At 41.3% G+C, this 27,589-nt stretch overlaps 3 protein-coding genes across 7 annotated transcripts in view; 1 reads left to right on the top strand and 2 right to left on the bottom strand.

Moving 5' to 3' along the window:
- Positions 1-279: 279 nt before the first annotated feature.
- krt1-c5 (keratin, type 1, gene c5) lies at positions 280-7,683 on the bottom strand. 3 transcript variants are annotated; one of them, XM_084024881.1, is made up of 9 exons: positions 7,528-7,683; positions 6,109-6,525; positions 5,752-5,834; positions 4,455-4,611; positions 3,362-3,526; positions 3,144-3,269; positions 1,941-2,158; positions 1,508-1,536; positions 280-760 (listed from the first exon to the last, which is right to left on the bottom strand). In XM_084024881.1, exons 2-9 carry the CDS (start codon positions 6,493-6,495, stop codon positions 645-647), a joined length of 1,281 nt encoding a protein of 426 aa, XP_083881007.1. In that variant the 5' UTR covers positions 6,496-6,525; positions 7,528-7,683; the 3' UTR covers positions 280-644. The 3 variants fall into 3 exon arrangements, with proteins under 3 accessions (XP_083881007.1, XP_083881006.1, XP_083881008.1); XM_084024880.1 differs by having other exon boundaries at positions 6,109-6,503; positions 7,528-7,677; XM_084024882.1 differs by lacking the exon at positions 1,508-1,536 and having other exon boundaries at positions 1,912-2,158; positions 6,109-6,503; positions 7,528-7,677.
- A 7,277-nt stretch (positions 7,684-14,960) lies between these two features.
- Positions 14,961-27,589, top strand: part of pmpca (peptidase, mitochondrial processing subunit alpha) — a 68,134-nt gene continuing 55,505 nt past the window's right edge. The window contains exon 1 of the mRNA XM_084024331.1: positions 14,961-14,967. Within this exon, the coding sequence (XP_083880457.1) occupies positions 14,965-14,967 (3 nt within the window). The 5' untranslated portion in view covers positions 14,961-14,964. The remainder of the gene's footprint in view (positions 14,968-27,589) is intronic.
- lhx6b (LIM homeobox 6b) lies at positions 15,795-22,850 on the bottom strand. 3 transcript variants are annotated; one of them, XM_084024414.1, is made up of 9 exons: positions 22,682-22,850; positions 21,894-22,026; positions 21,261-21,401; positions 20,901-21,022; positions 19,080-19,300; positions 18,404-18,504; positions 18,159-18,254; positions 17,183-17,384; positions 15,795-16,513 (listed from the first exon to the last, which is right to left on the bottom strand). In XM_084024414.1, exons 2-9 carry the CDS (start codon positions 21,894-21,896, stop codon positions 16,431-16,433), a joined length of 969 nt encoding a protein of 322 aa, XP_083880540.1. In that variant the 5' UTR covers positions 21,897-22,026; positions 22,682-22,850; the 3' UTR covers positions 15,795-16,430. The 3 variants fall into 3 exon arrangements, with proteins under 3 accessions (XP_083880540.1, XP_083880542.1, XP_083880541.1); XM_084024416.1 differs by having other exon boundaries at positions 19,080-19,297; XM_084024415.1 differs by having other exon boundaries at positions 22,689-22,850.

Raw genomic sequence — 27,589 nt, 5'->3', positions numbered from 1 at the left:
ACTTTATCTAAATGTGCACAGAAACTCAGAGAAACCCACTGAAACCCAACACCGGCACACACAAAAGCCTGCCACCTGAAACCGCTGTATAGGTTGTGGAGTTTCTGCCCTCTTGGTGCAGAATCACGTGTCTTCTCCGGCCCTTTGTGTTCCCCGAGTATCGGTCAAAGTTTCTTTTAAAACCAACAGGAAAACTTCTACTGACACTGTCCAGCTGCTTTGGTTGATTTGGTTTATTTCCACAGCACATTACAAGACTATCAATACAGTTCGTCATTTAGGCAATTTATTTTTTTTAATTACATCTTTTTGTCTGATCAGAGAGGTTTAATTCCTTTAACACCCAGCACAATCTACAGATCTATCAGTGTTATCAAAGCTATTCAAACATTTTTTTTCAATGTCACGATTAGTTTTAGTGCTATATGCACAGAATTATAATCATGTTGCTGACCATTAATTTTTAAGATTAAACCTTTTATTTTTTATCTATTTCAATATATACTTTTGGCAAGCTGAAAGCATTAAAACACAAAAATAAGCAAAACGTAAAACAAGAAAGTCATGGTGACATGACAGCTCAGCCAGCAGACACTTTTGGGTTGGAAAGACGCCGCTGCGTCTTCTCCTCGCACACTTTTGGCTCATTTCTTGCACTCCTCGATCTGCTCCACCTCGCTGGACTCGTCCACCACCTTGCCGTTGATCATGGTCTGGGTGACGACTTTTACTATCTTCCTGGTCCTTACATCGGGGTCTTCTGTGACAAAGAATAAAACAAAAGAACTGGAGAAGCACTAAAAATAACACCATTTCATAACAATACAATGCATATTAGTTTGCAATATTGAGTTCATGAGGCTGCGCTGATATGTAATATTTAAGCAGCTTTGGCCATCAAACCCCACAAATGTAACCTGATGTCAGTAACCTGCACACAGCACGCTGCTGTAAACCAGCTTCATGCCAAAAAATACAAAAGGGATGTAAAAGGGGAAGAGACCAAATGTCCAACTTTTTTATTTTGCTTCTGTGTTTTTGTTGACTCTAATCAGATCCAGTGTGGATATCGAGCAGCCAGAATCAAAGCAAAAATGTCATGTGGGCTGAAGGGGGGATTTGTGAAACGTATGAACGGATGGCATGCAGCTGCTGTCTACAGTAGAAACAGGTTTCTTTCCAGAGAAATCCTAGATCAGCTTAACGAGACCAGTGTCGCGGACCGGATTCAATAGTAATCCGGTACAGGAGGAGCATCAGATCCCTTCCTGGGCTTTAGGGTGTCCTCTGGTGTGGTCACGTGATAACCCACACAGGATGAGAATGAAATAGTTTGCAACTTTGTTTTCATCCTTTTTGTATTTTTCCCAACAAACCAAACCTAACCGCATAACAATTGTTTTTCAGCAAATAACCTTTGCTAGATTTGTGAAAAAGATGTATAGAAGACAGAAAGAATACTTGTTTTGGTCCATAATGGTATTCAGTAAATAAAATAAGAACTTACTTTTCGGAGGCCGAGGCGTTTCTTTCACCCTGTAGGACAAAAGTATATGACGTCAGCCAAGAGAGCAAGCAAATACCATGTTCACCCATTATTCATTTTTAAGAACTATATTTACTCTCTTGCTTGCTGACAGTATGGTGAGTGGTTTGAGACAACAGAGTGAATAAGTGTACTGTAAATCCCCAAATGTCCGACTATTACTTTAATTTAGGGTGTACAATACATGCATGTTATGTCCTGTGTAAAAGCAATATGGGTTGATAAAGATTTATTTATCATTTAGATTATAATGCATTCATAACTACCAACAGGTAAATATTATCTTAGGTAGTATATCAGCACGACTCAAAGACAAACATACACTTTTAACCAGAAATCCTTGCTTTAGAAGATGTTGTAATAACTGTATGGAGTTTCCTGCCCCCACACTTACATTTCCTCTCCCTCCAGCAGCCTCCTGTAGGTGGCGATCTCCATCTCCAGGTTCTGTTTGATGCGCAGCAGCTGCTCGTAGTCGGTCTTGTTGCGTTGCATGTCCAAACGCAGCTGAGACAGCTCGTCCTCCAGGTGGGTCAGTGAGGCCTGAAGACGGTCCATCTCCACCGAGTACTTGTGCCCCGTTTCTCCCAGGTTTCCTTCCAACACTCCCACCTGTTAACACAGATAATGGATGGATACCATGCAGCTAATGATCAGTGACAGTTGAAGCGAGTCGTACTGTACCACTTTACTTCAGCCCTTTGCTTGTATTATGTGTACACATCCCACAGTCACAGAGTAACAGTAACATTCATTTGGAGTCGTGTTTCTGGCCACCGATATTCACTCTTTGAGCTCTGATTTGGTCTCCACCAACTCCAGCTTGTCACTAACTGTGTTTGTCTGCTGTCTTACAGGTAGCCTATCAGACCATGTTTGCTATAAACAGCTGGAAATGCCACAGATGCTGCACCAAAGCGGTAAGGATGTAGATCTGCATTGTTCTCATAAATGATAACGTAATCTAGATGTACCGCCCGCAATGTTAACAGAGGTAAACACTGACGTGGATGAGAGGTCAAAGGTTACTGTTATGTCTATGGGTTCCTGTGGGTTCCTGTTATGTCTATTTTTAGATTTATATGTGTTTACCAGTGGAGCTCCTCTGTTCAAAGCTGCTCATCACTCAACCAGAGATACTTGAGACTGTCAGCGCCATAATAACTCTGCGTTCACCGCTGTGTGATCACTATTCGGCAAACACCCATGAGCTGTATTCACCTGCCCTGAACAACTCCATACAGGAGTCTTGGCCTGTGCATACATGTCGGCTGTAAACACAAAACCCTGGCTTGTTTGACTCTACATCTAGTCACACTGATTATTGGAGCACTATGTAACTGCTGTGTACATTGGGCCGTTACCAGCGTGTTGTTGACAGGGAGAAAGCAGCTGTTATCTATAGATTACATGTCTAAGGTGTGTGCAGAAGAGGTGAGGACGAGGCTAAGCTCCGGAGAAGTAGAGGAATGGTAGTTAGATGAATCCCGATTCATCTCTACAAGAAAGCAGTCTGTTTGCTGAGGCCATGTGGGAAATGAAGTATTGCTACTGCGTATGGAGGATCACATGTCCGGGCTACACCCTTGCAGACTACCTGCTTCCGTAGACTGTCCAGCTCCACCTCCAGAGCCTGCAGGAAACGCCGTCTCTCGTTCAGCTCACTTTGGGCACAACGTAAAGCCTCGTTGCTTTCTTTGACCTCCGACTGCACTGCTTCCAACTGGAGACACATAAAAAAAAATCTCTCTATATATGGTAATTTACAGTATGTAGTCTCTAATATCACAAAACATGATCCACACAGTGACAGACCTTCTTGAGGTACCAGGTCTCGGCCTCCTCCTTGTTCTTGCGAGTGATGCCCTCATACTGGACCCTCAACTCGGCCATGATGGCCCCCAGATCAGGACCCTGAGCCGCATCCACCTCCACGCTCACTTGATCGTTGGCCAGACGGGACATCATGGAATTCATCTCCTGTGGGCATTGAAGGAGGGGAGAAGGCAAAGCGCTGTTTCATTTCTACCTCACTCCCCGGACAACGTCTCTGTTTTATTATTATTCACTTGTATTGTATGTTTCACTTCAGTCCTGCAGCTTTCATTTTATTAAAACAAGTGGAAGATTGGGAGGATATTTTGGTTTTTAAAGCCAATTTATGTGGTTTGAAATCAGAGAGAATAAGAGGGAACTAGAATTGTGAAAATTAAAATTTACTTGAAATGTGTTAAATTTTCTGACAGCACTTATAAGACAATAAGAGCTCAGTTATGAAAATAAAATTAAGAAATGAAGATTTACTGCATTGAAAAATGCAGAATCTTTTTACAAACTTTTGAAAATGATAATTAATTAGTTAAGTCAGTATATTTATTCTACAATGCAGTGAACATTAATTGTTCCTGATTAATTCCTTCTTTTTTCTTAAATTGTATTCATCACAAACTTTGATAGTAAAACTCTTAGTCGAGTGTTCAGTTCACATCCTGGACACCACACCTTAGAATCTAAACACACATGATCCCTGTGGCTGGATGGGCTCAAATCCTCCTGTGTGTTGTGCACACAGGAGTTGTCTTGCTATCTTGAAGCACTGTGACTACAAAGAAAGAGGGTGTGTCTGTACACTTAACATGATCATGTTTCAGATGCTGAATACTGTGAAACCCTCTGCTACTGCATGGTGAAAAACTGCAACATATTACAACGAGGTGGTTTTTGTATGATATTAATCATATCGAGATGCATGAAAAGTAGTTTCCATTCAGCTCAGAGAGCCCACCAAGCTTGAAAGACGCCCTACATTTCAACAAGTCTGCGCTTGACAACTTGTAAAGTGATTATCTTGATGAGTGACCCCTCATTGATCACGTCTGATGTGCCTTCGCCTTGGAAGTGGTCTCACCTCGTCGTGATTCTTCTTGAGGAAGTAGAGCTCCTCCTTCAGGCTGTCCAGGTCTCCTCGCAGGGTGGCGATGAGCTGGTCGTGGTCCGACTTGGCTCTCTTCAGAGCCTGACAGTCCCTCTCCACCGACTGGCACAACGTGGCCTCCGCCTCCCATCTGCACCAAAACCACAGTGGAGGATTCAAGGGGAGGAAGGGAGGTCATCAGCAGACATGTGCAGCGCTAGTCCCCCCTCCTGTAAAAGTACATCGACCTGCAACACTGGTACGATGCTTAACCCTCTTCCCAAGTAGCGATTCATCCTAATCCAAACAAAGATGGCTGCAGAGATTTGAGATTAGAAATGAACCCGCAAGTTATTTGTGAATATATGAATATGCTTTGATCCAAATGAGCAGTTTGTCGATGCTACTGTAAAAATAGTTCATTACAAGTAAATGTGTTATTAGCAAATTATACTGAGAGACTATAACTATGATATCATATAGCTACTATACTATTGTAGTCTATATTATTGAGGGTCAAAGGAGAAGGTGTTGAATGCTTCACTGATTATAGAGACCTTTTAGGCAAAATTGTGATTTTCATTTTAATGTTGCTGGTCATGCCGAAGCACAATTTAATAAATGTTGCATAATTTAATCTTTAACAAAGCATCATATTAAATCTTAATCTGCAAAGTAAGTACAGCTGCCATAGTAATGTAGTGGGGTAGAAGCTATATATTCCCCCTGAAACATAGTGGAGTAGATGTAGAAAGTGGCATAAAATGGAAATACTTAAGTATACTTTGTAATGAATGTTCCACCATTGATAAAGAGGAACAATCAAACGGCGAATGCGTGAACTAATCCCGGAGTGGATGCACACGTGGGTGAGACCCCGCAGAGTCATGCAACGACCTGCATGCAAACATACACATAGCTACTAATACCATAGATCACTGCCAATGTGTGTCTCACTCCTTCACATCAGGCCACAGAACATACCATCAGCACATTGTGAAAACCAGCAGCGGTGGGTGGGTGGATGCTGACCCCCCCATCGCTGCTTCAACTTCACTTTGCCAACTCTGGACTTCAGTAACCGACGACGTGTCTTTGACCTGCACAATCTATCACAGTCTGCGCTCACCGATGCGATCTCCGTCTCCCGCGGGTGCTCCAGCACCGTGGGAATGAGGCTCTTATTTCGCAGCCTGACATAAAGGTCATTTATTCACATTGCTTCGCAGTCTGGCGCTCCCATGTGAACACTCGCAGGCAAGTAGAAGAAATGAACCTCTGTGGCACTCACTTGACCCTGAAGTCATCGGCCGCCAGCTTGGCATTATCGATCTCCAGCATGATCCGGGCGTTCTCCAGCGTCTTCTTCCTCACCTGAGCAGGGGACATTGAGGGCAGCTCATGAAGATCTGGCATCAAGGACTAGAGATGATATGTGCTTTATTTCATAATGTGAGTGTGCTGGGTAACACCCTGAACACGGCTGCCTCCAAGTGTTACTCTACGATGTTTAAAGATTACATCCTGCATCAGATAATATCAGCATGTGACCAGGATCCTGATTCAACATGGGTGTGAATGTCAGTTCGGGCCCATCATCAAACATTCTCAGTAAAGTGAGTTTTAAATCCGATCTTCAAACACTGACCTCCTGCCCGATGGCGTGCGCCTGGGCCATCAGCCCCTCGACGTCATGCCCTTTTGGAGCGCTCTCCAGCATGAGCTGCTTGATCTTCACCTCCAGCTCGGCGTTGGACCTCTCCAGCGTGCGCACCTTATCCAGGTAGTTGGCCAGCCGGTCGTTCAGGCCCTGCATGGTCTCCTTATCGCTGGTGTTCACTCCGAGGCCGTTGATGGAGAGGCTGGAGCCCAGCATGTTCAGACCGTTTCCCATGGAGACGGAGCGGGACAGGGACAGCGTGCCGGAGGAGACGGGAGGCTTGGAGCGCATGCTGCGTCCGCTGTCCCTCACAGACATGCTGGAGAAGGAGGGCTGACGTACCGAGTAGCTGCGCACAGAGAGGGTGGAGGCCATGGTGTCCACTGCAGAAAGTCAAGATGAAAGCTGAAGGAACGAAGCTAAATGTCTGATTATCTACAAGTGAAACTTCAGTGTTGATCAGAAGGACAAAACCACAGACAGAAGTAGGCTTTTATTTAATTTCAAGTTGACCTAGGAGACAGCAGTCAGGAAATTAGAACTTTCAATCAACTTTTAATCAAATATGGACAAAAAGTTGTTTTGCATCCCTGTAGTCATGTATCTTCGTAGGCATCTTTTTTTGTTCTTTTGCATTTTGTCTTTAGACATTGTGCATCTCCCTATAGTCATTTTGCATCTGTCTGCAGTCATTTTGCATCCGTCTGCAGTCAGTTTGCATCCCTGTGTAGTCATTTTGCATCCATCTGTAGTTATTTTGCGTCCAGCTGTCGTCATTTTGCAACCGTCTGTAGTCATTTTGCATCCGTCTCATTTTGCATCTATCTGTAGTCATTTTGCATCTGTCTGTAGTAATTTTGCATCCGTCTGTAGTAATTTTGCATCTATCTGTAGTCATTTTGCATCTATCTGTAGTCATTTTGCATCTGTCTGTAGTAATTTTGCATCCGTCTGTAGTCATTTTGCATCTATCTGTAGTCATTTTGCATCTGTCTGTAGTCATTTTGCATCTGTCTGTAGTCATTTTGCATCCGTCTGTAGTAATTTTGCATCCGTCTGTAGTCATTTTGTGCCTCTTTGGGGCGTTTGACTTTCCAACGAGAAATGTTCACAGTCTCGTCAAACAGAAGCTCGGTCCAGCAGACTCATTCAGTAATCAATCCATCTCTCCTAAACGGCCTCGTGTACCTAATATTAAACATTATGTTTCCATCCTTGTTAGTGGGTTATTTAAGAACTACACAGATTAGAAAATATAAATCTAGAGGATATACTGGAATTCAAGGCATCTCTCCATCTCTGTCTTTATCTGCCTCCTGCGTGAAATTAACACTTTTGCTGCTCATTCAGTGATATAAAGTCCTTTAGTGAATAAAAATAGAGGAGAAGGGACAACATGGTACTTACATCAAGCTCAGTTCTGCAGTAAGTCTTCTGTTAGGTTTGACCCCGATGGTGAGAGTGTCCGCTGCCTGCTGCTGGACCAGATCTCACAGGTGAGTTTGTCTGCAGAGACCCAACTCTCTTTGTCGGGGTGGAGCCGACGTTAGCGAGTCCAATCCCACAGCAGCAAGGAGGAGGCTGCAACGTGACACCTATGTAGAGGAGAGACGGAAATAACTGGTGCACATAAACTCAACAAGTCGGTGTCTAAATCTTTAAATGCACTTAATTGTCTGCAGGTTTGCAAACGTCAAGTTTACACCTGACACATCTATTTCCTGTCACAGTAAAATGAAGTAGGCTGTCTTTAAATCTTAACAATAATTCAGCATCATTAACCAAGGAAGGGAAAAAAAGAATAGCATTTAAAAAAAATACAATTTTATAGCTTTAAAAAAAAACCTCAATTTACAATCCATTACAACTAAATACATTTGCATATTTTCATTTGAACCAAATACATACAGTGATGCGTGAATGGAAAATAAAAGTACTAACATAGCATATTAGAGCTAATAACGGACTGTTAGAGCTATATTTGGCCCCAATTAAGTGACATCAACCTCCTCAGTTGTTCATCTCACCTGTAGGGTGGAACTGGAAGGACTAGGGTGGAACTGGAAGGACAAACTGGTTTGGCCAGCAGGGAGACGTGCATCCTGCTGTCCCCACAGTAAGCCTATTGAGTGTGGACACAATGCACTCTGGATGCTGTGAGACAGCAGCTTCACCTGAGGACGGCCCGGCGGGAGGAAGCGGGGACAATGGAGGGACAGATCCAAAAGAAAGTGAAAACCCCTGAGAAATGCAGGGTGTAGGTCAGGCTTAACTGGAAACCTAGTTTATAGTCACACACACACACACACACACACACACACACACACACACACACACACACACACACACACACACACACACACACACACACACACACACACACACAGAAACACACCTTTTTGAAAAGTGTCAACTATCTCATGCCCTCTCGTGCTGTTATACTGTATGCAATCTCTGGTACTGTATTGTGAAATTCCTCTGGTGAGCATTATTCTCTTTGTAGGATCAGATCACACAGTGACACTGACCTGGTTTAGTGCCTCACAATCCACCTGACCCCACCCACACACACACACACACACACACACACACACACACACACACACACACACACACACACACACACACAATCACAGAAAACAGTGAAAAAGGCTATGATTTCCAAACTAACATCATCCACATGATCAAATAGATACTTTAAGAGCAAATAAAGGAGGGGGTGTCATTTCAAGGTTGAGAGCTGCTTGTTAATTCATTAAATTCCCTTTGCCATTCACATACATTCATACATGGACTGTTCAGTGTCAACAGTTTCATTTGTGTGGTTTGTAATCAAACAGACGGATACAGATGTTATCACTTGTCCATCTTCAGACACAGTAATACATTGAACCTGTTCAGTTCTCAACAGTGAGGTGGAATCAAGTCCAACACTGTCCCAACAAAAGACAATTATAGTTTGCTGTTAAAGGCACTATAGCTGGATTCCATTATGAAAGTTTATTTGCAATGTCACCCAATATTCCCCATGCAGCGTGGATGTACTGCCACCTTGTGGGTAGAAAACATACTCCGTGTACAGATCAGATGCTGCATGCTGCTATAACAACTCTGGGCAATAAAGTTGAAGTTACAAAACATGAAGTTTGAACCATGACACCATATACTATATATATACTGTATTTAAAGATATACAGACAACACACATGCCTACGATTATTAAAATGTAGCAGAGGGGAAGTAGGACCATGGAAAAGCTCATGGCCAATCAGCAACGGTTAAATAGGCTGATTGGCAGCAGGTGAGACCTCTGGCTTCACTTCAGCCCTCTTCATATATATATATATATATATATTGTTTGGGGTGTTTTATTTCTATGTGTGGTTTTTATTTTAAATGTGTTTATATTTTTCACAGCATTCCATCAGCAGATGGTTGGCCTTCGAGTCGTGGCACGAATGCCTGTCCTTTTTTCCCCTTCCTGTACTTTAATTTTGGGCCAATGATTATATTTAAAATTCGAACTTCTGGAGTTTTCTGTAGCTTTAATTTGGTCTCCACCGACTCCTTAGACACATATTTGTGTCTTTAGCTTCTTGTGATAGTCACAAACCCTAAAGCCCAAACAATTGGTTAAAAGAGGATAAAAAGCTCTGTAGCGCTGTGTATTGGGTAATTATGAGTTCCTTTGATGAAAGAGAAAAATGCACTGGTGATTAACAGGCATAGAACGGAGAGTGAAATGGATCGGCTTACTCATGGTCTAGGAATAGTATTTTATTTGAATCCTCTGTTGAATACATTGTAAGCCAAAGGCCTTCTACAACAAAATATTTGTAAACATTAACAGGAGAAAATGGAAACTTAAATTAGTTTCTGTAAATAATGGCCAAGTCCAAAACACTATATTTTTCCAGCTTCCAAATAGTTTTGTGTTTTTTCAGACATGACTGTATCAGCTCGGAGATGGGAGCACATCTCTAGTGATTGACCACAAATATCATCCCTGCATGAGCTAATCATAGCGATGGTTTCATTAACTCACTGTCATGCAGCGTCCGGAGAGTATCACTCCATTTCTCCTCTGCTGGAGAAACCTCTTAAAAGTCTTCTGAGCTTTCTTCATGGCTTAGTTGCTTTCTGAATAACTGTAAGGGAAGATGAGAGAGTCTTTGAAGATGTCTTAGAATTTAATCTATATCTATTTATATAAGCAACTCTCTCGGACGCTAGGCGCTTTCTGCTTTTTGTCTGTAATGGAGATTAGAGTATATTAGGGGCCGTCCACACGTAGCAAACTGAAGGACCGCAGCTTGATAATCAATCACCTTGTACTAATGATAACATTTAAGCAACCATTAGGAGCTAATTGCCCCACGTGACATAATAATATGTGTGAGAGGTCAAAACATTTAAACAGTCTGTTGTGAGATCTATAACGCAGATGAATATACTAAATTGTATGTTTTATTTCTACAAATTCAGATTGTTGGTGGTGGTTTAATTTTATTTATTTATTCTGTTTTTCTGTCAATACAGGACATTTTGTTTTTTTTATTACTCGGATGTCTTTATATATGGTATTTTTCCTATAATTTATATGTTTGATAAGAAGGGTAATTTCATATTCAGTGGTGGGAAGTAAGTACATTTACTCAAGTAATGTACAAACAGTAAGTAGTTTGTACTTGTTACAAAATGTAATCCAAAAATGAATGCTGACCTCTGCCACGATTGTCAGTTGTCATGGATTCTGTGATTTTCATCGGTTGCAGTTTGGGGGAGGAGACTGTCCACTTTGGGGACCTCAGAATTCTGTCTCTGGTCTTTGCAGATGATGTGGTTCTGTTGCTCCTTCGGACCGTGACTTTCAGCACACATGAAGGTGGTTTGCAGCCAAGTGTGAAGTTGTTGGGATTTGAGTTAGTACCTCAAAGTCTGAGACCATGGTTCTCTGCCAGAAAAAATGACGGATTGCACCCTCCGGCTTGGGAGTGATTCATTGCCACGAGCGAGGAAGTTGGCCTGTTTCAAAGTCTTGTTCATGAGTGAGTGTGAGATGACAGGTGATTTGGTGCAGCGCCAGCAGTGATGGTGTTGTACCGGACCATTGTGGTGAAGAGGGAGGCAAAACTCCCGACTTTGCCGGTCCATCTACACTCTGACTCTCAGCTATGGTCATACGCTTTGGGAAGAATGAGATCACAGAGACAAGCGGCCAAAATGCCAAATTCCTTTGTAAGGTTGCTGGGCTCAGGCTTGGAGATGGGGTGAGGGGCTCAGGCATCGAGAGGGTGTTGGAGTAGAGATGGTGCTCCTTCGCGTCTGAAGGAACAGCTGTAGTGGTTTGGGCATATGAAGCCTGAATGCCTCCCTTTAGAGGTTTTCTGGGCACATCTGACTGGTAAGAGGCCCCGGCACCAGAACATGCTGGAGGGATTATATCTAATCTGGCCTGGGAACACCTCACGGTCGCCCATGCAGAGCTGGAAAACATTGCTGGCCGTCTTTTCACACGAGGGGTGAAAACGAAAAAATATAAATTGGGAATTTTGCATATTGAGTACTAGTTTTGTACTTTAAATGTATTATTAATTACATTTTAATGCAGGACATGTATTTGTAAGAGAGTATTTGTACACTGTGATATTACTACTTTCACTTATGGAAGAGATCTGAGTACTTCTTCTGCCACTGTTTGAATTTGTTCTTGTTAAATAATAATGAAAATCATCTCTTTTCAGAGAGTTTCTTCATCACTCCGAACACTCGACGATATAGTCACCATGTAAACCTAATAGTGTGTAATTCCCAGAATCCCCAGTCCTCCAGTGTGTTGTACAGTGACGCCAGCATCTGTTCCCAACACGCAGCAAACCGGCATCTCTACCTCCAACATGCCTCAGGAGAGTGATTTAGATCCTGCTCCAGCTTCTTATAAATCAAACTGAAGTGCTGTGATATTTCAAAAGCCGTTGTCGTCTCTCCCAATATAAATACATTCTGGGAACCTGCTGTGGAGTCCCGTGTTTATTTTCGCATCGTGCACTGTTGGCCGTCAGCCTGGCTGAAGTGAATCATATGTTTCAGCCATTTTCCTTGCTTTTCGTCAGCCCCTTTTTTCTGCTCTCGTGTGCAACTGTAAGAGTCACGGTTTACAAATGAAAGAAAGTTTCTTTGTTTATTTCTCAGACTTTCTGGAGAACACTATGCACCAACCTTTAGAATCAAATAAATTCACTTTGCTTTGTTTTGGCCTTGTTTGGGAACTTGATACTGAATCCAGTTGTGTGTCGCTTTTATAGCCAGGCTTAAATGGTAGGCCTGTGCAATATCCACATTTAAACAAAACACCCTGAGCCACAAAGTAAATTCATCGTGGTCCAGTTTGCCTGAAGAGAGAATGTGTCACCTAAAAATGTTCACTTGTGTTAACCCTCCCACTGGTGTTTGTTGACGTGGTCCTGCTCCGAAGCCTCAGATAGTCCAACTCTGAACAACACATTTAGTCACCGTTTAGTGGGAAAGGGGCTGAAATTGCTGGCTTCCTCTCTCGTGTCACCAAACAGCTGATGGATGACATTATATTTAGATATGATGCTTTAAGGGATTGCAGGAAAAAGGCAGCTGTTGATACAAAGGTTTTATTCTTTGATGCAAACTAAATTAAGACGAAACACATTTTATCGGATCAGAATTGTCTGCAGTGACATGATGAATTTATCTTTATGATATTTTACTCCTCATATACATCAAGAAAGCCTTTCTGTGCTTATATTTACCTTTACATGAGATATCGCGTTATTCAAATGATGTTATTGTAATGTTGAAACTGAGACGTTGTCAGCCATTAAGATACTTTGCATGCCATCATCGGCTCGGCCATATAATATCTTCAAGTGAAGCGGGGGGAAAAAACCAGAAGCATATGGCAGCGTCTGAAATAAACTTGAGGAGGAGGAGGCTGATGAAGATAGCTGGTTGCAATCTTCCACTGAGGTTTTGTTGACTGTTGTGCACGGGAGAGCTCATCAGCGTGAAGGAGAGAAATGTGAATACGCAGAGACGAGGGGCACTGCAGTGTATCTGCTCATTAGGAGGGCGACGCTGTAATTCAGCGAGCGAGCAGCTCTGCAATCAGGGGCCTATTCATTAGCATGGGGGGCCCGCTTTCATCTGTAACCACTTGAAGCTGCCAGTCACCGAGTCGGACGCATGACATGATGACAAAACGGGGCGGCTTAAACGCTCAGGGATGCTTGTGCATGGAGAGAAGACATGCCTAAACGCTGCCTCGAGCGCTCGTATCTGAGAGGGACTTAAATGGGTAAGAAATGTACGTTTTTACAGCGTAGTGCTGGCAGGTGGCCCAAACTGTCAGCCCAATAATCATCTCTCTGCTCAGCATATAGACAGCTTTGTTCTAAGATTTCACAAGAAGGAGCATCGTTTTCCCCCGAAAAGCTTTCCAGCCGGATTGAATTGATTAAAAGTGATTGATTGGAGGGGAAAAAAGTTTGGCTTCAAGGTAAAGTTTAGGAACAAATGAGAGTGATATGCAGTAAGGCTACACTCCCACTCAAAGACCCACATACATTCAGCATATAGGAAATAAAAATGATGCAGACACTCACATCCACCTGATCTCTGAGTGGTATGAGGGAACCTTTGTGCGTGTGGTTCTATTGGCTGTGGTTCTGCTGTTTGTGTGAAGGCTGACACGGAACACAAGCTAACACTGCTGTCACCTGAAACTGGGCCATGCAGATGTGATCGCACTCTGTCTGTATTTTCACTCAAAATGTGTGTCCACCTGTTTTTAAATTCCTCTGAGAAAATGTGTAGAAAAAAACATTTACGAGAGTAGCTGTTTCTGTCGGGGTGCAGGACTAGAGTTACTGCAGCTTCAGTACAACTCTCAACCAGCTCCACCAGGTCAATCACACACATACAACTCCTGCATGCAGTTTGTAATAAATGAATATGTCACATAGCCATAACATAACAAATTGTTATGTTGCCGAGCTCCCCTTAGCTCCCCCGTAATTTGAACCATGATAACAAAGATAATTAATTATTATTATTCAAAGAAAATAATTGTATATAGATGGTCACCCAGATTTGTAAAAACTCTCTCGAGGGTCACTGCCTGACGTCCTATCTTATCCTCTCCACAACACATTTGTAAATTGAGGGTTACCATTAGACACGACCAACCAGCTTTGGGGATGCTCTAATAGCATAGAGAAAATATCCATTAATAACAGCAGCTGCCAAGGATGGTTAATGTCATTGATATTCAATTCTTATATTTGATATCTGATATTAACAGTTACTTGTTTTGCTCTGCAGCAGGTGGGGCTTTGGGCTTTGTCTTTGAGCTAAACGAAGGCGAGGTAATGGAAACCATGCTGCAAAATTACCATTGTGAACTTTGGGCTAAATGATGTTAATCAACAAGGAAAATAGCCGTTGATTTCAGTTAGTTTCAAGTGGAACCTGATAAAATAGCCGATGTTATGTTATTGCAAAAAAAAATTGGTATAAAATCTGTTGGGCAGAAGTACAAAATACATACTTTGTAAGCCAGAGAGCACTGTGGGTTTAATTGTTTAACTGCACTTCCTGATCTTGCTAACTTTTTAAATGAATAGTTAGACATTTGGGGAAATAAAAAAACACATTCTTTAGAGTTCGATGAGGATCACTCTCCTGTTTGTAAACTAAATATGAAGCCTGTTAGCCTAGCTTAGCATAAAGACTGGAAACAGCGAGAAACAGGCAGCTTGGCTCCGTCCAAGAAAAGTAATAAACTACAATACACTAAGTTTACAGTCACTGAGGATGCAGCACTATTTCTTGGCTGGGAGTTGCAAAACAAAATATAATTTGGATGCAGATGTATTCATTGTACATTGGAACTGAGCAAGGCTAGTTGCTAAGCTAACTGGCTATTGGCCTTTTTATCTTATCTGACTCTTTGCAAGCAATCAAACATGTTGAGCTACATAAAAGGAACCGATTTAAGGGATCCGTTGTATATGTTATGTGTATCTAAACATAAAAAATAATCTATACTGGCTGATACATCATCAGATTTTCTGAAATTCTCAAATGTCAATATCACATGTTGTCTGTATGTTGGGCTGATCTCAGGATCGTGAAACTGGAGGTGCGTGGGCATGAATTAACTTTAGTGGTAACCCCCCCCAACCAAAAAGACAACAAAAAAACAAAAAAATTATCCACTTTGGAAAATGAAGATCTAATGATATCCTTTAACTGAAAGTATCCCATTCATTCTTCACACTGCAGCTCCTTAAGTGCTGTCGATCAATGTAACAACTGTAGCTAATCTGTGTTAAAAGGCCTCACAAAAGCCAACAAGCTGCCTGATCTATAGCCACGCTTTCACAGCGGGATTGAGCACATTTCCTGTTAAATACAGCATGCAAATTGGAGATGATGTGCAGGTTTGTCGGAGGATATTGCTCTCGATAATAGGTTACTGCGGGTAATTGGTCTTTGACAAGCAACCGTTTTTAAGTTCTTAGTGTAAAAAGTGCATTCCTGTCTGTCATTTTCAGCCACACACATAGAAACACTCTCCCTTTTGTTTCTCTGCGTAAGTCAATTAAACCTGATCCTCAATTATTCCAACTCTTACATTTACGTAACAGCTCCAATGCATTTTTATTAAACTGTCGCAGTATTTACAATGTACAATCACTGAATTATTTCATTTCAAGACACATTTAAAAGTGCTTTTTTTAGTTTTTGTTCTGAATAAATAAGAGTTCTCCAACAACAATACAACAACAAACAACAGTAAAGCTGCAAATGTGCTCATCACCAATACAAAAAAAAAAACAAATACTGAGGATTTACTGCTACAAAACTCCCTGTTGTCCTATTGCAGCAATACAATTACAATTCCTTGTATGAGCGGGTAAACAAAAAGGAAAACAATCCTGACCTGATGCAATGTTTTGTGTCCCATCAAAAAGAGGAAAAATAAAATAAAAGTGGCCTTCTTCTCCGCATCATACAGAAAAAAGTGTCCATGTTGGCATGTTTCTCCACAGTCTGTTGTCTTTAAAAGACAAGTTAAACTCAGCGGTCTCACAGCGAAGAAGAATCCAATGATTGAAAACAGATCGCCGAGGTCCTGCATGTCCCCGGGGGATTGGGCTCGCAACCAAAGCAGATGGTACGTCCAAAAGGATTTCTTTTTTCTTCACAACATCAGAGTGGTGAGGATGCAAAAAAAAAAAAAAATGAAGAAAAGAAAGAAACGTAGACACAGGAGGTCAGCGGCTGATGGGAAGCTGTGGTAGAGAGATGGATGGATGGGTGAGGTGGCCCGGGGCGGCGAGGACGGAGAAGGGATGAGCTGCACAGAGAAGACGAGAGGGACAACATTAATTTTATGGAGCGACGTGAGTATGCTGATGTCATTTAGCTCAAGAAAATGCTGCTGATGGCAGATACAAACTAGCATATTCAGGATATATTCAATATGAATCATTCTTAAACTACAACACAGTGTTTAAAGCTTTGGCCTTCAACAATTTGTCTTAATTGCCTTTTTGCAGACATTTTTATTTATAATAAAAAAATTGCTGATTTTATGGAAGAAAAAAAACGGCTTAAGTATTGTTACAAAATGTACATAAAGTATTCAAGTAAAAGTACTTATGATGCTTTGTTTCTTATTCTACTCCGTGTTATATAATTGGATTATTATCACTGATCCCTTATTGTGCAAGCAGAATTTTTGTGTTGCAGTTAGTCGTGATGGAACTTATTTGAACTATTCCAGTTCAGTTCTTCACTTTACAATGGTGCATCATATTTTATATAAATACCTCAAATATGTTCAGTGTCTAAATGTTAAATGTTCTTAGTTACTGATTCGTTGATTATAATGGAGGGAAATAGATTATTAAACACAATCAAACCATTTAAGCGGTGAAAATCATTCTAAAGGAAATATAATTATTGTTTCCCTCGACAAACGTCCCTAACAAAGTGGCGCTGATATGAAGACCCTCCAACTCACTGTCCAGGTATCCGTGCAGGGCCAGTAGATGCGGCCGGTCCGGGCTGCTGAACGGTGAATAGTGGATGTCGTCTGGCAGCGACGGAGGCATCCTGGACATTGGAGCGCTCTGAGAGAAGCCGCTCTGAGAGAAGCCGCTCTGAGAGAAGCCGCTCTGAGGCGGCTGCTTTTTGTGTCGAGCTCGGCAGTTCTGAAACCAAACCTGGTAAAATAGTATCGATAGTGAACATGCAGCGATCTGCTCAACGACAACATTGTGGAAACGTTTGTTCAGTTTGTTTGTATCTGCCAGATGAATCTTTCCAGTGTGCTGTGGGAGGATTGTACCCCTCAGATTAGTGTTAGAATGTAACTTAGAATGAAGGTACATTGTTTCCCCTCAGAGAATTTCATTGGTCAGAGTTTGTAGTGCTGAGCTGTAGTTCCCATCCACCTCTGAGGAGTCACAACTTGATTCAATTGGGATAAAAAATGGAAAAGATGAAAACTTTTTAAAAATGTTCTTTTTGGATACTGGAACCTGGTCTGGTCTCTTCAAATCGGGCAATTTCAGCAGCAAACCCAGGTCACAGATAGACAACGCTTCATTTTAACAGGTTACACACAAGAACATTCAGAGCCAAATTCAAATTCTGTGGATTTATGGGGATATTTGTTTAAATACTCACAAAATTGTCATGAGCCTTCAAAAGGCCTTATGTGAGTATACTGCATGTTCACGCTCATATGTAGCATTGAGTCGTGTCAACAGTATCTTGTGACCCCTCATCACAACTAGCCATCTGCAAACAAAATGTGAAAGCGACTTTCCCCTTTTCAAATAGTTTCCTTTTTCAGAGGCCCGAGGAGGGAAACCAACCCTGTCTTGTTATTTCACCAGAAAAGTCCAACACAAATGTTACATTCCTTTTCTTCTTTGCTATCCCCTTAAATCCCCAGATGGGAACCACAGACCGAATGATTCATTATTTCCTACCTGTATCACTCGTCTGCTCAGTCCCGTCATTTCTGCCAGTTTCTGTAGAGTCTGAGCGTCAGGGTTGTTGTCCTGAGCGAACTGAGACTGCATCACCTGCAAGGAGACACCCAGTCATAAACACACACATATATAGTACACGCAGACAACAACAGGCAATGGTACACACACACACACACACACACACACACACACACACACACACACACACACACACACACACACACACACACACACACACACACCTGCAGTTGTTCAGCAGTGAACGATGTCCGTGCCCTCTTGGCTGGTTTTGGTTGGCAGTCCTGGTCGGAGGGCAGCGCCCCCTCCAGAGTCAGTCCTGTTCCTTTGAGAGAGCACAATCACAACAGGCCTCACACTCTCACTTCAGCCCCAAAACGATCTTTCAGTCACAGTGACGTTACGCAAAGCATTTCTCCAAACAACCCATGCGACACAATTCAAATGTTTTCTTGCCTACAACCGCACAGCGGTTTCCTCCCTGAAAGCCGAGAGCAGTCCACTATAACTTATTATCAGTGTCAACTCTACGGTCCTTTTGACTTTTCTTCTGCTTTCTGAATTGTAACATATGAACTGAGGGGGGGATATTCCTCTCCTCCTTTAGCGTATTGTCCTCACATCTTTGTCTTGGATTCACAAATATTGGCATTTCATGTTGAAAATGAGGCATGATGAAGCCTTGAAGCTTCAGTTGACAACAGAGCAGGATTTGTAGTATTTTGATAGTCCACTCAATGAGCGAGTAACAGAGGGCTGGGTTGAGTGCATGTTGTCATCCAGAGCGGAAAAAGCTACTTGAGAGGGAGGATTGGAAGCTTTCGAGCTCAATAGTTGTCTCTCCCATATTTTATTCCTGTAACCCAAACGGCATCATCAGGTGTTTGGTGTGATTGTTACCGTTTTCGGCAGCCCTGCGGAGGTTGTCCAGCATGATGTCGTAGTGGCTGCGGCAGAGCACCCTGCCCTCCACCAGGCCAAACTCCTCCCCGGTGGACAGCTGCCTCTTGCAGGAGAAGCAGGCGAAGCAGGCCAGGTGGTAGACGCTGCCCCGAGCCCGCCGCACCCAGTCACTGGCGTACACCTGCCGGCCACACTGGGCGCACTTAGTGCCGAACCTACTGTGAGGAGGAAGGAAACGGGCAGGTGAAGGTTGGCTGTAGGTTACACGATCTGATAAAAGGAGAGATCTCCATCCAACGTCTGTTCATGTTTCCCTTCATATTACAGCACACTGAGGCTCCAGTTCATTTAATATAAAATACAACCTCTGTTTTTCTTTCATGGCTTCACAAAATATTTATAGTTTGCTGTAGTATTGCATATCATATACAGAGGATTGTTACAGTCGATGTGTTGTGGCATCCCAGCCTCTCTTTTAGTCTCCTCCTATAGGGGAGGTGGTGGGGGCTGGTTATGTCCGTGTCCAGGGGCGTCTCTGAATGAATGTGTCCATGCTAATGGAGGCATCTGTAGTTTGTGATGATTTAAATTCATGTGAGCACAATGTAAACTAAAACATATTCTCACTCCCAACTCATCAGCTGAAGTTTGGTCTTAACCCGGACATGGAATCAGCAATTAGTGCAGTTAATATTGTACCTTAGTAGACAAACACATTGCAATCAGTCAAATGACTAAATCTCATTGACATGCAGCCGCCCACTCTGCCTGCTTGGTAAAACTTATTTTGGGAGTTGTGTTCATCGATCATTTTTGACAGAAAAAGATGATCTTGGGGAGAAAATATGAATTACAGGTAAAACACCCAGATAATGTATCAGCTGCATGAAATAATATTTGTCACCTGTCACTAGAATGTCCTTCTTTTTCCACCCAGGGGTAAAATGTTTTGAAGAATAATTAAAAAAATATTTGGTTCGTCTTTATTTAATCAGGATTGAGGAGAAGCACTGAAATATCACCCTGCTGCAGGATGATATTTCTAGACAGGATTCCTGCATGTCTAGAAACAATTATGTTCTGTTTTTTATTAATATGGAAAACAACAGGAAGGAAGCTCTTCGAGTATTGTATCAAAGGCATGTGTTCATTAGGGATCGTTTACATGAATTTGGGGATTCAATGAGATTTAAAAAAAGAGGACGAAAGGAAAATATAATCAGAATCATTATTTTGACGCAGTCGCAGATGTACCTCGTGGGAACAGTTTAAAGGCTCGTTATTTTTCGTGTTTCTTTCGTTTTTCAAATACTCAACAAATGCTATTGAATACATCTGCAGATAAATTAATTTGCCTCAAAACTATGAATTGTTATGTATGCACGGTCCATTTGAAATGTATTAAACCGCATCAACATGTAGAAACAAAGCGAGCAGGGCAAAAAAAAAACGGACGAAATAAATAACCATTTAAAAGTAAACGTTTGAATTAACTCAAAATTTCGGCAATCGACTAATTTGATTTTAATATCATTCAAAATAAATTAGGTTATTAATAATTCATAACATTTTGATTATTAGAAGAATATCCATTTATTTTAAAATGTATGTTTCAATGAAGTGGATCCATAGCTGGATTTACTTATCGACCTAAATAATTTGACATTTATTTACGCTTTTTATTTGATCGAATGAACTTGATGTTGTAAAAATAAAAGCCTGTTAAGATTGTAACATTTAGAAAATGCTCGCGTTATAAAAAAAAAATAATAATAATAACGTCAAGCATCTCAGAAGAAAACGTATTTTTTTAAATACCTGAAGTAATCCAGTTTGCAGTAGATTTCTTTGTTTTTGACGTAGCAGCTGTTGTGTTGTCGCAGAGACGCTCTGCACACGGAACACTCCAAACACCCCACGTGCCAGTTCAGGTTGTTGACCTGCGGAGAGCAAACAGCGACACGTGACCTTCTTATTAATCAACGCGTTTTATGAACACTTTCGTTTATTTCTAGAAACAGGAGGAAGAAATTAGGCTGAGGAGAAACATCTTTTGTTGACGTCAATCTGAGTCCTAAATTATGAGCTGAAATATATAGAAACTTCGTGCGCACATTTTTCTGTATTATTTCTGAGAGTGTAAATATTTAGTCCGCCGTGTTTCCTCGTATGTCTCACCTTCAGCAGGTAGCGGTCATGGATGTCCATGCCGCAGCTTGCGCACTGATTCTGGGCCGCCGGAGGAGAGCAGAGGCAGGCGGCCTCCGACGGACTGGACTCCCCGGACTCACCGGACTCCTTCTTCACCTCCGACTTGGACTGCGTCAAACAAATACGCGTTCTATTACATCTCTTATTAATTGTCAAAGCAAAAACCGATGATCAAGAAAAAACCCCAATAGAACCAATAGTATTAATTATATAATCCGCAGGTTTAAATTTGGTTTAGTGGCATTCTTTAGGCTACATTTACAATTACGTTAATTCTATCTACGCATGTGCGATGACATTTCCACATCTGTTTCATTCACATTTTATAACACAAGTATCTCAACCTATTCACGTTACATTCTTTTAAAATATAACCCGCAAACTAAAAAAGTGGCGAAACGGAGTTCTGGTGTCTTCTCCGCGACATCCCTCATCATACAGACCAACTCTGATTCAAATCTGAACCTCTGCCAAATCCAGAGTCCTGCGGAGGTTATCCAACAGCGGGTAAAAACATCCACAAAACAAGTGTAAATCTCACACAGATTAAAAGAAATGAAAAGGTTGCAAAGCAAACTCGCCCAGGTGTTTGTGACTCACCATTTTCGGGGTCTTGAACGCTGCCTATTTGGAGAGAAGATGGAGCTCGCTCTGCGCATTACGCATCTCTGCCCCAACCCACACTATATCCGGTCCAAAACAACCAATAATCAGTTTCTCCTGCATTTAAACCCTGGCGACAAAAGACATTTTGATGTAATTAGAAGACGAAGAAGGGGGGAAATCTATGTAGCATCGATCATCCCTCTTGCGCGCAATAGGAGACTGTATTCCCATGCAATCAAACACAGTGAAAGAAAGGATGGCGCTATATCTGCAATTAGCGGCGGATTGAAATGCTTCGCTTTCTAAGTGGCAACACGAGTGTCAATTTCATCTGGCAATCGAGAAAAGGCACCGGGGCCACCAAGCCAAGAGAGAGAGGGGGAGAGGGGGAGAGGGGGAGAGGGAAAAGCGGCGCATCCTAATTTCAATAGCTGTATAATCGAAAATCGAAAAAATCTCCAAAGTGAAGAGACTCGATTGGAGATTGGTCTATTCATAACAGACAATGCGCGGAGACTGCAGCTGATCTCGAGGCATAAAGGAGCTTGATTGTCTCGTGATGGACCCGTTTAAGTACTCGAGGCTCCCTCGGGTGATTACAGCTGCATTCATAAACCGCCAAAAGGGATCTGCGTTTGGGTGGCAAACCGGAGTCCGTGTTGTCCTTCGTTTAGTCGAAATTAACAGGAATGCAAGATTATGTTAATTACCAGCTATAGGGTGTAAATATTAGAGGAACGAGAAGAGACGACCTGTGCTGGAATAGAGGGGAAAAAACATACTTCATACATGTAAAACCTCCCAAAAGCAGCGAACACATCTTCAGATAAAAGTTTCCCCAGAACATCACGGACGAAATATCCACACAAGACATCCTTCTTTAAACCGACTCCTTCCAGAAAAAATAATCCATCGTCAGATCATCAATTAGAAAGCCCGTGGCAGCAGCGCGTGCCCGGGATCCCGGTGCTCTTGTGTCCGCTCCGCCTCGGCTCCAACTTTTCATCCAGTTCAGTCAGACAGGATGTGATGCTGCCCATTGGACCAGCAGCCCTGTGGGTTTGCCCTCCTTTCTCTCTGCTCACGGCGATATTTAGGTCATGAATGCACGAACACATGTGTATAATGGTGGAAATCTGTCTGCAAACACTCGTTTTCTTTTTTTGATTCAGCGTTAAACGATGGAAATCACCTCCCTGCGTCACTGGGTTACAGAACGATTTAGGGTAAGATGTGTTGAATATGATGGAATCTTCCATTAAATCATTTGCTTTATATTTTATGTATTCTCATCATGTATTTACTGTTCAGTTTAGATTATTTTTAATTTATATCAATAAATGGAGCCATGTTCACATATTTTTAAAGTCTGTCTTAAAACAAACTGAAATCACGTGGACACTGAGAAGGTCATGGGTCATACCTCCTTTCAGGGTTGGCCTCCTAAATGTGGTTGTGTACATTTGTGGGACCAGACTGGTTCTGTGACACATTGTGAAGTTCTGGATGTAAAGATATCAGAGAAGACAAGTTTGTTCTCCATGATCATGACACTGAAATATACAGGAAGTGCAGCACTAATAACAAAACTGTTTCTGAGAGCTGGCATTCAGTTCACAGTATGACAATAAGTGAGCCATTACACTGGCAAACAGATTTGGGGCTCATGAAAAAAAAAAACTAATCTCCTTTAAACATGTTTTAAAATATTTAAAACTATGGAATAGAATAAAAATGATGTATTTCAACATAAAAGATACCCTTTTTAGAGCTCTTGAATGGATGAACAAGCCTTCACACGAAACGTCTTTACATTTAGTGGCTCAGGTTATTTGAAGTCCTGAGGTTTCTGTGTGTGAAACAAATGATGAGTTTTTAATGCAATAACATGAGATTCAAGAGCTCCAGGTCTCACCTCTACAGTCCTTTTAATAATGTCTTCTTACTGCACATGTACTTGAAGAGAAAATGCTTTTTGGTTAGTGTGTGAGGAAGTTTCCTGTTTCATTGGTCATTATGTTCTTCAGGTCGGGCTCCTCTGATCGTGGAAGAATTTATTAGAGCCTGAAGACAAATGTTTCACCACCTTTCACCGAAGCTACAGCTTGAAATGTGTTTCACGATGTCCATTAAACGCCCACCAGAGAGAGAATAAGTAAAGGTTTCTGTGAAATCGATGGCACTTTAATTCTTATTGATCATTTAAAAAGCAGAATGACATTGTGTCAGACTCTTTGTATTGTTGGTGTAACAGACTTGAGTGGCTCTGTGCTTCAGCTGTAATCACCAGGGTCAGCTGGAAGTGGGCCGCTCAAGGTGGACTTAAAGGACGGAAGACTGTTATTTCACCTCCATTATCGTCTCTCTTTAGTGATGATGTGCAGGATGGTGACCTGTTTAATTTGTTGTTTTTATCAGAGATTTATTTAGAGACAGTATTTTGTGTGATCCATATATAAATCAGGAGAGAAGCAGTTATGGACCATTTGCAATACATCAACAAAGCATAAGACACTTAAACTGCATTTACACTTGTTAAAGGGAAGCAATGTAAACGTGTTGCAGATTAAAGTATAGCCAGAGATGGACAGAGTACTCGACCCCAGTACTTGATTAAGAGTACAAATACTACTGGTCAAAATTTACTCCGTTACAAGTAAAAGTAGCTCAGTCGACATGGTACTCGAGTAAGAGTAAAAAAGTACTTGCTTTTAAAGGTACTTAAGTATCCAAAAGTACATGCTTTTAAATTTACTTTAAGTAAAAGTAAGAGTAAATTTCAAATAAAATGAATGGGATCACAGGACTACAGCAGATGTTGCAGATGCAGATGTTTATTAACAATCATTGAAATTGTAACCAAATGAACCTGCACCGTCCAACTCTATCATTGGGAACTGGAACCCCCTCAAAGACCAATGTTGTCCCCACACCACTGGTTGAGAATCACTGTTTTACAAAAAACTACATCCCTGCTTTCAATAACTCAATGGTGAGGTCACTTGTCTTTACAGGAAGGACAATATAGGAGCACAACAAACTCTGTTTCCCCATGTATCCTTATGGGGAGGGATTACGTATTTCCGCTTTTACGTAGATCCCAGTGGAGAGCGTGCACTGTGATGGTTTCCTTCTTTGACAAACACAGCTTGTGTCCAATAGTACTTTAATAAAAAAAGAAAGATAAAAAAAACAGACCTGAAAGTAACAATTACTTTTCAGACTTTCTAGAAATTAACTTGAGTAAAAGTAAAAGTATTTGTCTTGGAAATGTATTCAAGTAAGAGTAATAAGTACCAAAGAAATCTAACACTCAAGTAAAGTACAAATCCTCTGGATATGTACTTAAGTACAGTACTTAAGTAAATTTACTCCGTTTACTCCGTCCACCACTGAGTATAGCATACTGGGAGGAATACCTGTTATTAATAAAATGCTGTATGCAGATGTATTTACCAGCTTTTCATTCAATAAAACTCCACTATCATATGCAAATGAATGATTCAGATAATTAACTTAAGTAAAGGTAGCAATGGCACTGCAAAATAAAAAATGCAGAATGGCCCATATCTTAATCATATATTATATTACTGGATTATATTTTGTGTTGCATTAATGTGTTCATCATTTTAATGTTGCAGCTGGCAAAATGGGGCCAGGTTTACTTAGTCTATATGCTACTCATAAAGCTATCAAAGCAATGTAGAGGAGTAAAAAGTACAATTTGCCTGCAGTAGTATAAAAAATGGAAATTACAAAATGATATCTTAGTGCGATGCCATCAAAAAGGTCCAGAACAAGCAAGTAAGTGGACTGAGTGGAGAAAATAAAAGTTAAACCCACATATTTATTCATTTAAAGAATAAAACATTTATGAGGTTTGTGTCCATGTATGAAACTGAAAAACATCTCTGTAAAAAAAAGGACATTAATCAAAAGGCTTATTTAAGTATTTCCTGTACCTCACCCTGTCTGAATTTCCTCCTTAAAGATCTGGCAACGCGAAAGTGACCTCCTGACAATGGTAATATGTGATGATGGATCACCTGTTGCATCCTGTACAGCTCTTTGAATGTGTGGATGTCACATATACATGAGTGTGTGTGTGTGTGTGTGTGTGTGTGTGTGTGTGTGTGTGTGTGTGTGTGTGTGTGTGTGTGTGTGTGTGTGTGTGCGGTAATGTCCTTCCTTTACACATAGCTGTCCGCGATGCACACAAACAATAAGTGGCCAGCACACGGCCACGATGAAAACAAACTGGCCTCATGCTAAAGCTATTAGACTCATCCAATGAGCCCCAGTGGACAGCTTGATGACTGGTATGCAAACAATGTATGACGTATGTCATCAGCTCCCTGTGGACCTGCAGAGGGGTTCACATGAGGGCAACATCTTTAGTCACTGTGCTCAACGTAAGGAAACAACAAGCGTTAAGGTGGGGACCTTTTGTCACAACTGAACAATAACTCTTGTAATTGGCCTTCATTCAGAGGTAAAGTCTCTTAAAGGTCTTGGTATGGCATAATATAAGCTTACTGCTGTATGTCTTTGCCAGTGGATTGATTTGGAATAAGCTGAGCAGCCAAAAGACATCACCTGATAGCTAAATCATTTTATAATAATCTAAAATTATCTATTTTATTACCAGAACTGTGTCCCCTCCTGCCACTGAGTTTAACTCCTTTTCCTGATTTTTGTATATCTCAAAATACAGAAATCAATCAATTAAAACAGGTAACCTCAATCAAACATTCTTATTGTATTGGTCTTTTAGGATCAGGTCATTTCTTCTCATCAATATATCCTCAACAGCATGGTGGTGTGGCCATCCTTCGATGTGGTGTTTGTGTGTCTTCCCCATGTCAGCGGGAGTTTTCCCCGGGTACATGCAGGTTCGTTGATGACTCTAAATTGTCCGTAGGTGTGTTGTTTCCCTCCATGTGTCAGGCCTGTGAAAGTCTGGTGACCTGTCCAGGGAGTAGGCCCACTCTACTGCTGCATTTGTTGATAAATCATCACTACTGTTGTAAGAACTGTAGAAGAAGCATACAACTTTATATGAGCTGTATAACAGAACCAGACATTTATTATAATGTTATTAAGTATGATTTATTAGTGTAAAATCAGCTGAAAATAAGAATTGTTGTGTTTCCTCAGCCGTTTATATCTCAAGCGAGTCCTCTTCGCCATGTTTCTATAGAAGCCAAACACTGGCTCCAGATAGGGCCATTCATGTTTGTGTGACAGTAGTTCTTCTGCACGCTTGGCACACAGGAGAAGTTTCAGTTGGTTGCAAACTTCAACCTTAGACGGCGCCACATCTTAAACAATGGACCTTAAAAAATGCCCACCTAATATTGTTTTTCACCCCCAAACATTAACTTTGCTTGTAACTTATTAAGATGCATAGGATTTGAAACAAGTAACCTTGTTATCATGATTCATGATCACACAATGAAATGTGATGCATCACAGTAAATCAAACATAAATTGTCTTTCGGCATTATCGGTTCTACTGCAATGTGTCCAAAAATGTGAGCAGGAACAGCTAAAATTACAGATGATAATGGCTTTGAGATAGTGAAAAGTAAACAATTCCTTGCAGCAGCAACAATAACAACGATGTAAACATTGAATGAGTTTTGAATGGATGCACTTCTGTATGTCTAATAGACACATATACACTATCA

This window comes from Eutrigla gurnardus (genome assembly GCF_963514095.1).
Source record: "Eutrigla gurnardus genome assembly, chromosome: 13".
Lineage (NCBI taxonomy): Eukaryota > Metazoa > Chordata > Actinopteri > Perciformes > Triglidae > Eutrigla > Eutrigla gurnardus.
The sequence above is the reverse complement of the archived record's forward strand: the minus strand, read 5'-3'. Positions and strand labels throughout refer to the sequence as shown.

Bases quoted from the DNA above. Each gene is read 5' to 3' on its own strand.
- krt1-c5 (XM_084024881.1), bottom strand. From the start codon at position 6,495: ATGGCCTCCACCCTCTCTGTGCGCAGCTACTCGGTACGTCAGCCCTCC. The intron at 3,527-4,454 runs GTGAGACCACTT...CAATGCCCACAG, and splicing joins TCAAGAAGAATCACGACGAG to GAGATGAATTCCATGATGTC. The intron at 761-1,507 runs GTAAGTTCTTAT...TCTTTGTCACAG, and splicing joins AACGCCTCGGCCTCCGAAAA to AAGACCCCGATGTAAGGACC.
- lhx6b (XM_084024414.1), bottom strand. The intron at 21,023-21,260 runs GTGAGACATACG...TGCTCTCCGCAG, and splicing joins ATGACCGCTACCTGCTGAAG to GTCAACAACCTGAACTGGCA. The intron at 18,505-19,079 runs GTAACAATCACA...GCTCTCTCAAAG, and splicing joins CCGCAGGGCTGCCGAAAACG to GAACAGGACTGACTCTGGAG.